This window comes from Sorghum bicolor, chromosome 9 (genome assembly GCF_000003195.3).
Source record: "Sorghum bicolor cultivar BTx623 chromosome 9, Sorghum_bicolor_NCBIv3, whole genome shotgun sequence".
NCBI classification, from domain to species: Eukaryota; Viridiplantae; Streptophyta; class Magnoliopsida; order Poales; family Poaceae; genus Sorghum; species Sorghum bicolor.
This window is the reverse complement of record NC_012878.2, coordinates 31,853,363-31,863,896: the sequence shown is the minus strand read 5'-3', so window position 1 is coordinate 31,863,896 and position 10,534 is coordinate 31,853,363. Positions and strand designations below refer to the sequence as shown.

At 52.1% G+C, this 10,534-nt stretch overlaps 1 protein-coding gene across 1 annotated transcript; it reads left to right on the top strand.

The window, feature by feature from the left end:
* Window positions 7,248-7,785, top strand: LOC110430436 (TATA-box-binding protein-like). Its single transcript, XM_021448114.1, has 3 exons — window positions 7,248-7,290; window positions 7,370-7,546; window positions 7,640-7,785. Exons 1-3 carry the CDS (start codon window positions 7,248-7,250, stop codon window positions 7,783-7,785), a joined length of 366 nt encoding a protein of 121 aa, XP_021303789.1.

Here is a 10,534-nt window from a genome sequence, read left to right as displayed (position 1 = left end):
GGAGGTGGCGGATGCTATGGACCGGTCAATTTAGCTCGGGAAGGATTGGTTGCGGTGAATTGAAAAGAGAAGCTCGTCGGGTTCTCTGGCTCAGAACAGAGGAAACGCGCGGCGGCGCCCACGCTGGTGCTCAAAGGGGAGAAGGATGAGCCAAGGGCGTCCACGTTGCCTGGCGACGCAGGCAAGCAGGCAGCTGCGTGCCCGCACGGGCGCTCGTGGTGCTGCGCGCACGGCGGCCGCGTTGGATAGGGAGCCGGTGATCCCTATCGGGTCACTGTAGCAGACCCTTATCCCCTCTTTTCTGAACTTTGTGAAATTCAGCCGAAATTTGAACTGGAGTCAAATTTGTGTCAAAACAAAAGTTGTTCCAAATTTTATAAGCTACAAAACATGTTTCGGTGACCAGAGCTGATTTTGAGTGTAACAGGGTGAATTTGGCCAAAACAGTTTGGAAATCAAAATTCAATTTGAGAGGATTCAAATTTTTGACTTGGGGCAGATTGGAATTTCCAAAATTACTTTTGTTTTTCCTAAACAACTTGAAAAACTCCCAACATGAAAGTTGCTCAACTTTTTGTGCTCTACAACTTTCGTGTTGACCACTTTTCAAAATTCTAAATGGATTTTGAATTTGGAGGTTTAATTTGGAAAAGGGGACACTTTTCGGAAATCTGTATTTTCAAAATTACTTTGAATTTTTTATTGAAACTTCAAAAACTCAAAACACCAAAGTTGTACATCTTGCCAAGAGCTACAACTTTGCTTTTGAACTCAACCTCAAATTTTGCTTAGTTTTTGACTTATGCAAAAAGGGGGCAAATCTAGGATCCAGAAATCAGGGTTTTTCCCCCTTTTAGCTTTTCGGAAAATTTCCACCCTAGGATTTTAGCAACCACACAAGCATCAACATTCCACATAAACACACTCTACCTCCCTAAGCTCAAGCAATAAAAATAAACTTGTTTTAAGTTGATGCATACAAATGTGCTTTAACAACTATGCTTTGCAATGCTTATGATGACATGATCCGTTTTTAGTAACCGTAACATCGGAGATGTTACAAAAATAGATTCCTCTCTTCTTTAAATTTTGTCTGCGGAGAGTAAGTGGAGTTCGTAAATAAAATATAGCTTCGACCTTCTCTTAATTGTAGTGGCATCAACGATTGTGATATTAATTTGATGTTTATAACCAGGGAGGGAAATATCATAGTCCTGGATTGTCCAATCCTTGGCATATTATGTTGGAGGGACCATGAGCTCTCTCTATCTTTTTTCAAATCGAGGTTCCGGACACTTGTCCCTTTTTATTTCCCCATCATCTATGTTTTTGAGGTTTCGGACACTTGTCCCTTTTTATTTCCTCAGATTTCTTTATGAATAGCTTATGCCTCCTTCATAATAATGCTTCAAGAGAGTGTATTATGTTTTTATTATGATATTAGGAATATGATAAATCTCTCAACCAAAGCCATAATAGTTAACAAAAATAGGTGAAGCTAAATGTTTTCATTCTTTTGAAATAAAATCTCCAAAGACAAATTATCAGGAATTGAGTACTCATTATTTTGCTATCTCTCTTTCCACAATAACTTAAGAAAACATGAAGTACTATAAATTTCACAATCATCATGATTCTAGGAAAGTGTCATATAATTTATTTTCAAATCAGAGATTAAATGGTGTTTATTATTTCTTGAAAATATGTAATATAAAGATTTACGATTTGGATAATAATTCAAAGATAAAATATATACAATTATACTATAAATAACTCAAACCTGACTGTGACCGAGGCAAGAGCGGAGACGAGCGAACAGGCGCCGGCCGGCCCCATCATTGGGCAATGTGGGCCCCGCTTTGCTGTGCATGTTCTTGGTTCGATTGTGTTTCGAATTATGCTATTTTTCCGATCAAATTTTCATTTTGTGATTGCGATGTAACTCCCCCACACTTGTTTTCCTGTATACTTTCCTGCGCAATATGTGGAGATAAACACATACAAAAAATAAAGAATAGAGTAGATAAAGGATAAGGCACTCTATTTATTCTTGGCGGTGATATAATTTAACAGACGCTTTAACGACTGAGCTAACGACTGCCCTAGCTCAATAGGCTTTGTCCTAAGAAACATTTATGACTCGATTGACCTAACTAACTAACCTAGCAGAATTGTGCCTTATTAATAGGTAACTAGGCAACTTTGGCTGCCCTTTATTTTTGAGGCCCTGAGTTTCTTCTCGGAGGGTTGCAACCACTGCTTCAAGCTTGTGTTTATCGCGCTTGAGGCTGTGGATTAACTTGAAACTGATCCCTAACTGAGTATCCATACCATCTATGAGCTTGTCCCTTAGATTGTTGGACTTCTCCATCCCCTTGACAATGTCAGAGAGGCCTTCAAGCTTCTTGTTTAGGGTGCATAGGATAGGAGCTGGCTGCTTGGGAACTTTTCTAGTGGTAATGCTGATGTTGCTCTCTTCCTCTTGGGCTTGGGCTTAGGTGCGATATGCTCAGTGTAGCATACTTCATTAGGGTTTGCACGCACTCCTTGGATAACAGGACGAGCAGTGGTGTACTTGGCACATACCAGCTTCCCATTCTTGTCGGTTTGGACCGACAAAGGCACATATCAGCTTCCTAGGCTCTACTTGATCCGTACGAAAGAATATCCGAAGACGATTGGATTATGCATGAATATCCATAGGAAGTGTGTAGAAGAACAGGGGATCAAGAGTCGGGATGAGAGGCAGCTGGGCGGTGCCGGCCGGCCCCACTAGGGGCCCACCTCAGGTGCCCTTCTACTTGGTGCCTTTAGACTCTTCCTATTTTCTATTAGACTTGTTTTCGGATAAATTTTCATACCGGAATAGAGCTTAATATGTTGGTAATTGAATAAATTCTATTTCATCGACTACTCCTGAATCAAATGGTTCTAAATAAAGTTTAAGTCGGTGTCCATTTACCTTGAATAGCGTACAATTGCTTGATTGTAGAGTTACCTCTCCATGTGGTGATGAATTCACGACGGTGAAGGGTCCTTCCCATTTGCTCCACAATTTTCCAAGTCTGAATAATTTAAACCTAGAATTAAAAAGTAATACCTTATCTCTTAGTGCAAATTCCTTCTTCATGATCCTCTTGTCATGCCATCTCTTTGTTCGTTCTTTATAGATCTTTGAATTGTGATACGCTTTTTCTCTCCACTCTTCTAGTTTTGATAATTGCATTTCTCTTTTCTTTCCAGTGGCTTCTAAATCCATATTCCATCTTTTGATAGCCCAGTGAGCTTTATGTTCTAGTTCAACTGACAAGTGGTAGGTCTTACCATATACCAGTTGATATGGTGCCATACCCAAAGGTGTTTTATAAGTTGTTTGGTATGCCCATAGTGCATCTGGTAACTGATCCTTCCATAAAGTACCCATCTCATTTACTATTTTCTGGAGAATGTTTTGGATTTGTTTATTTGATGTTTCTGCCTGGCCACTTGTCTATGGATGATATGGAGTAGCGACATTATGTCGTATTCCATGAGCTTGTAGGTATGAGTGAAACTTCTTATGAGTGAAATGTGTTCCTCCACTACTTATAACCACCCTAGGTGTTCCAAAGCTCAAAAATATAACCTCTTCAAACAACCTCTTTGAGTGTCTTGAATCAGCCTTCTTGCATGGCATGGCTTCTACCCAATTGGATACAGTGCCACCAAAATGTACTCATAATTCCATGATTTCACAAATGGTCCCATGTAATCAATTCCCCAGACGTTAAATAGTCTATCTGAAGATTGTTGGTGAGATGCATAACATCTCTAGTATTGATATTTCTGTGCCTGTGACATGACCCACATCTACTCCTGTCATATCCCACTTTTTTCCTGCTTTCTCTTGGAATTCAGAGAAAAGTACGTACCAGTACTATCGCGACCAGCGTGGTGTCCTATTAGAAGACCACTCAAGGCGTAATGGTCAGCGCTTCCACATATGGACGCTGCCCGACCCGTCAGACCCTCGAGGCTGCTAACTCCTTCCAAGAGAATAATTGAGCAGGGGAAGTCAACGTCCAATGACTCCCGACACAGCGACTGCAAGGATGTACAAGCGTGCACCTATACGGTCCAATTACCAAACAACATAAATGGGTTCAATCCGGGGAGCGCACGCACCATCATCGCCAAGTGCACCGTAACAAGACCGGTTGAGGCCTCGAGTTCACATGTGTCCTGGCTCGGTCAGTGTGTTAGGTGGGAAAACGGCAGGTGCATTAAATGCCCTGGCTCTCGTGCGCGCGTCAGGCGGCGGACAGTGTCCTTGCGCTCGGCGCTTCCCGATTCGCTCGAGCCCGTTTCCGTATTCGACGGTAGCCAGCGCTCGACCCCTGATTGGTTCGCTCGACGCTATTTCCGTCTCCGAGGCTGCGGACGTCAATGGCTACGTATATGCACATCCAGAGCGTCGAGTCGAGGGCCTCGTCCTGCGTATGGATAGTCTTGTTACGTGCATCGGTGAGGGTACCCCTTATTGATACCCTCGACAGTAGCCCCCGAGTCTCCGTTCGAGCGCTGGCGCTCGAGTGGAGGCTGTATTCTCGGGTCGAGCTTCCGTAGGGGCGCGCGAGCGACCCCGCGGGGGTAGCCCCCGAGCCCTTGAAGGAGTTTTTGACTCCTTCGAGGGTTATATTGCCTAGTTTGCAGAAACGCTATCGACACCAGTGGTGGTAGGTTCTGATTGGCTCGTTTTACGTGGAGGTTTCGACGTACTCTCGATAGAGCGAGCGTCTTCCCCCCCAGATGGAGTTCCAAGCGGGTAGTCCAAGTGAGAACCTGTGCCCGTTTCGAGGGGGTCAGCTGTAGCCCGGAGGCGTTCTCATAAAGCGGGATCGACGTGGTCGGGGATACCAGTCTCATTCCATACAGTCCGGCGGCTCGATGCCTCCCGTCGGGGGGATTCCTCTCGACTGTCTCGACCCTACCTTGGATATCGCCAGCGAGTCTTCGAGGCGGGCCTCGATCTTCGACCGCTCGCTGGGGATCCCTGACTCTGGAGCTCGATATTGGCTGTCGAACCCTTTCGGCGGGCCAGCCATCGACCTCTCGAGACTCTCGCGGGTACGCCCCTTGGCTTACAAGGGAAGGAAGTGGCCGTGGCAGTTCGCCTTTTTGCCCGTTGGGCGCGCCTTTTCAGGTGGGTGACGTTACGACACTGTGTCGGCGTGGAATTCGGAGCGCCCCGCCTGTGAGGGGAAAGAGATGGTTAGGTGGCGCATTTATGGGGGGGAGTTACCTCATTTCTCGGATCTATCCGTTGGCGGACTGCTGCCGATAAATACGCCGTGGCGTCGCCGCCGTTCTTTCTTCTTCCTTCCGCCCTCTCGCCTTCATCCTCTCGTTGCCTTTGCTCTCTCGCTGCCTTACGCGCGCGTGCACCCCCTCGAGCGGTAGCGGATCCATCGTCCTCCCAACCAAGATGCCTGTGACACTCGTCGCCGCCGACGACTGGCGCCCATCGTCGATGACGGAGCGCCGGTTGCTAGAGCTTGAGAGTGAGGGACTCTTGCGCCGCCGCACCTCGCTGTCGTCGCCAGAGTGGATCGCGCCGTCGGTGAAGCACAGGGAGCCCCAGCCGCCCGAGGGCTATGTGGTGTCGTTCGACAAGTTCCACCGCCACGGACTGGGCGCTCCCCCGAGCCGCTTCATGCGGGCCCTCTGCTTCCACTATGGGGTGGAGCTCCAGCATTTCTCCCCGAACGCCATCACCGTCGCGGCGGTCTTCGCCGCGGTGTGTGAGGGCTATCTGGGGATGATGCCCCACTGGGATCTGTGGCTCCACCTCTACAGGGGCGAGCTTTTCAACGCCCCCACCGGAACCACTAGCGTGAGGAAGCACGTGCGGGCCGGGTGCCTCAACCTGGTGCTGAAGACGAAGAAGACGGAGAGGCCGTGCGAGTATATCCCGGTGGGGCTGTCGTCGAACCACACTGGGTGGGACTCCCAGTGGTTCTACTTGAGGAACGACGACGGTCTCTTCCCCGCTTACACGGGCCGTCTGATTACAGAGCGCCCGGACAATTGGACGTACGGCGTCGTCCAAGAGCACCAGTCACGGCTCGACCCCCTCCTCGACGCCATGAAGAAGCTGCGTCTGGAGGGCCTGTCCGCCGCTCTCGTCCTCTCGGTCGTCCATCGTCGAAGGGTCCTCCCTTTGATGTCTCGGCCGTTGAGGATGGACGAGATGGGGCCTGGCATCTTGTCCCGGGATCTCAAGGCTTGCCAGATGTCCAACGTGGCTCTGGCGGACGATGAGATCGCTGCCCGAGTCAGGGCGGCCATCGCCGGTGACTTCAAGTCGAAGCACATCAACGGCTTCCCTATGAGGCCCGACGAAGGTTCGGTCGACCTGGTATGTTCTTTTCTCGCACATAGCTCCGATTCTGGATTTTCCTCGATCCTTTTTTTTAAACCTTCCTTTATTCTAGCAGGGACGTATTGATGTCCGATCCTCGAGGCCCCCTGTGAAGGAGGACGAGGTCGATCGTGACAGGCGGCGCCAGTCTGCCAAAAAGCTGAAGTCCGCCAAGGACTCTGCAAAGAAAGGGGAGAAAAAGAAGAATCTCGACCGCCAAGCATTAGATGCGTGTCGAGCTAAATCCAGGCAGAGGGGGGAGCCTGAGGAAGAATCCCCCAGCGAAGATGATGATGACGACGAGGACAGCGACGACTCCGAGGGGATGGCGTCACGTCTCGACCGGATCCTCGAGGGCCCGCCTCGAGGTGACGTCGACGTCCCCCGGACGGAGGCTCCGAAGGAGGGCCCGAGCGGATCCCACCGCCATCGTTCCGACACGCCTCCTGCGCCCTCGACTGGCCAGGTCGCGTCGCGCCCTCCCCCCGTGCCCAGGGGGGGTGGCCATGCTAGGCCCCAGGCGACGGGGCCACTGACTCGCGGTTGCGCTGCGGCCTCCGAGAAAGGAGAGGCCGACCGCAGGAGTGCCAGTCCCGGTGCCCGCCAAGCGGGAATTGCTGTGCCAGGTCCAGTGCCTGCACTCGAGGGGCCCGGAGCCTTGGCGTGGGGTGGCTCGAGGCCCACCGGTCGGGGTACCGGTAGCCGAGCTGTTCTTCCCGTTGGGTAAGCTTTTTGAAGTTGTGACTTTTGTTTACCCATTCCCTTGCGTTTCCTTGTATTCTGGTCTTTTCATGTTCGTTCCCTTAATTTTAGGCTAAAGCGGACGCTCGAGCAGGCCCAGCCCGCAATGGCGAAGAGGCTCAAGGCGGGAGCAGCATCCAAGGAGCCAGGTTTGTAGTTTGTTTCGGGGTCTTGTGACGTTTTTGTGTCGGTTATTACAGTGACCGACCTTTATTCTTTACTTCACAGGCTCCTCCGACTCTCAACCTCCGGCGGACGCTGGTAGTGCTCTGTCTCGTCCCGAGCCTACTCTGATGTCGTCGACGCGTGTCGAGGCGCCCCAAACTCAAGGGAGGGAAGGAGCCCCCGAGCCTTCCCGATTAGGGGTCGAGGCGGACCCCATCACCATCAGCGACACGTCTGGTGGTAACGAGGCGTCTGGGGACGCCCAACCAATGGAGGAGGAGGCGTCGACCTCTCTCATCTCGGGACGGACTCCCTGGCCCGCTGGCCTTCGAGCCCTCGAGGAGCAGAAGGACAAAGAGAAAGAGGGGGAGGAGCGGGAGCGCGAGGCGACACGGCCGCCACAGGAGCAGCAGCAGCAGCAGCAACATCAGCAGGAAGAGCAGCAGCAGCAGCAGGAGCAGCAAACGCTTGAGGGATAGCAACAGCCGCTGCAGCAGGGGGGCCAAGAGGACGGACCACTCGAGCCCCCGCCTCAAGGTCTGGCCCAACCGGTACCACTGGCGCCGCAAGTGCCCAGCGAGCAGGAAGAAGATTTGCCGGTGTACGGCCCTCCAACCCCAGCATGGCTGCTTCCGGAGGCGCCCGCCGTGATCCGGGCGGAGTCGGGGCGAGCGGACGGAGTGGTGGCACTCGCCTGCATGATGCGCACCCCACCGACCCTGAGTCCAAGATCAGGAGGACGATCTACGGCATGGACGGGATCGCTCCACGGTTCCTCCGGGAGCGTCGGGCGTGGGAGGACCGCTTTCCCTCTGATGAGGATGAGATCGAGACGTCGGGAAGCAAGGACGGTACCTGGAAGACGGTAGATGACGACGGGTGGTTCCCATGCCTCATCGACCTGTTCTTGCGCCACGGGGGCTCCCTCGAGACCGTCGAGAACCTTATCCGCGGCGTCAAGGCACGGGCTGATCGGGAGATGGAGAACTGGTGTCCCGATCGGATTCGTATCCGAGCTTCCACAGACCCGTCCGAGCCCAACATCTTCCTCGATGACAAGAAGGAGGCCGAGAAGTGGGAGCATGTCGAGGAGCTCCGCCTTTGGATGAAGCACGTGGTGGGGCTCCTGTCGGACATCATCAACAACGGGCTCGGGCCAGCTTATTTCGTAAGTGTTTTTCGATCTTTGATCTTCATGGAACCTTTTGGTTTTGTGTTCTAACTGTTCGACCGCTGGCTCGCAGGACATGAAAGAGACCTCCTGCATCAAGTCGAGCTTTATTCACGCCACAAGAGGCGGCTGGGAGCAGCTCCCCGTCCTCAAGGACCAACTCCTCGAGTCGCAGGAGAAGCTCCTCAATGCTTATAAAGACCTCATAGCACTCGAGGAGGAGAAGAAGGCGTGGGAGGCTGCTTTGGCCGAGGCTCGAGAGGCCTCAAGAAAGGCGGAGGAGGAGACGATGCTGCTGCGGGAGTGGGCTCTGACGGTCGAGGAGGCCGCGTCCAGAGCCCGGGAGGAGGCCCTATCCTACAAGAGCGTTATCGCGGACCTGGACAAAGAGAAGGGCCTTCTTAAAACCGACCTGGACTCTCTCCGAGAGTCCTTCCAGAAGATGAAGGTGGAGCACATGAACGGCGAGATCGCCAGGAGCGTCGCGGAGGAAGCCAAGAGGAAGGCCCTCGAAGATCTCGAGGCGGAGCGGGCTCAATCCCGCAGGCTCTCTGACGACATCGAACGTATGAAGGGAGAGCTGTTGGAAAAGAGTGGGGCCATTGCTCAGGCTGGCAAGGCGATCGAGGATCTCCGCGTTGCCAACACTGAGCTGGTCTGTTCCAACAGAGAGATCGAGAGGGCCAACACCAGATTAGTCGGCGAGAACACGGCCCTGGAGGAGAGCGTCCGAGGTATGTTTCCTCTGTCGGATTTTCTCTTTTGAGGTGTGCTTGGTTTTTCCTAAGGCTTCTTCTATTGGCATTTACAGGGCTTAAGGACGAACTCCTAGCTGTCCAAGTCAAGGCCCGTAATGCTAAATCTCAGCTCGAGGCTGAGGTCGCTTTGAACCGTCGAGTGCGGACGGCGATAAGCGACCTCTCGACCTCCTAGGAGGTCGAGCCTATGGATGAGTCGAGGGAGGACACTCGAGGCAATGCACTGGTCGACCAGCTATGCTACATAGGCGCGACGCTGCGAGATCGGGTGCGGGATGCCCTCCACATCGGGGTGAAGCGGGCGATGGCAGTTGTCTGCTCGGGCTTCTCCTACGACATGGAGGTAGTATCCCACGGTTTCGTCACCGACATCTCCGAGACCGACGCGGAGAGCGAAGAGAGGCTCCACGCCTTGATCGATGATGCGGAGGCTCCTAGAGAGAGGCTGGCCAAGCTATTGGAGCCTGAGGTGCTTCCTCCTGAGACTAGCTCGGGCGGAGGCGAGGGCGGTGAGGGTCGTGCTACGGACTGAGGCCTGCGAGCCTGCTCAGGGTGCCCGGGGCCCCTTGTATAAAACTTCGTCAAAATGATGTAGTGTCTTTAAATATTCGTTAAATGTTTATCTGTCTTTCCCCTCGAGGCTTTTTGTTTCTTTTTGCACCTACGTTTATATTCCTTGTTCGATCTTTCGTCAAAAACGACCTCGATCACCTCAAGGGTAAGGAAGTGAGTAGAGTTTCTGTAGCCCGGGGGCATAGGAGTTCTCAGGCTCGTTGTCCCTCGGCTTTTGAGGGGCTCGAGGCGCCTTTGCTACTCGAATCGTGCGAGGTTTACTAAGTAAGAAGAGAAAATTTATTGGCTTTTTCGACGCTTGGGGGGGGGGTCGTCCCCCTGGTAGCCCCCGAGGGGGTGTTGACTATGATGGGTCATAGTCGGCGCCCCCTTCTAACGTCGAGATTATGACTTGTAAATCCTTGGTACAAAAAGAAGTTGCTCGAGGGAAAGACTTCATTTATTCATGCATTCGTTTACAGAGTCTTGGTACAAAATGTACGTAGGAACATAAGTTTTGAACTTCTAGGGGTAGAATCAACATAGCTGTTCGATGTTCCATGCGTTGGTGCAGACCGCCCCCTTCTCGTCCGCTAACTTGTACGTTCCTGGCTTCAAGACCTCGGCCACCACGTACGGGCCTTCCCATGGCGGGGTCAGCTTGTGGCGTCCTTGATTGCTCTGCCGTCGTCGTAGGACAAGGTCACCCACGTTTAAGTCCCTCTTTCGTACGTGTTTGTCGTGGTA

What these genes read in the sequence shown, in the direction of transcription:
- LOC110430436 (XM_021448114.1), top strand. Translation starts at nt 7,248, where the DNA reads ATGGCGAAGAGGCTCAAGGCGGGAGCAGCATCCAAGGAGCCAG. An exon ending in AGCAGCATCCAAGGAGCCAG is followed by an intron (nt 7,291 to 7,369) that starts GTTTGTAGTTTG and finishes TTTACTTCACAG; the next exon opens with GCTCCTCCGACTCTCAACCT. An exon ending in CATCAGCGACACGTCTGGTG is followed by an intron (nt 7,547 to 7,639) that starts GTAACGAGGCGT and finishes CTGGCCTTCGAG; the next exon opens with CCCTCGAGGAGCAGAAGGAC.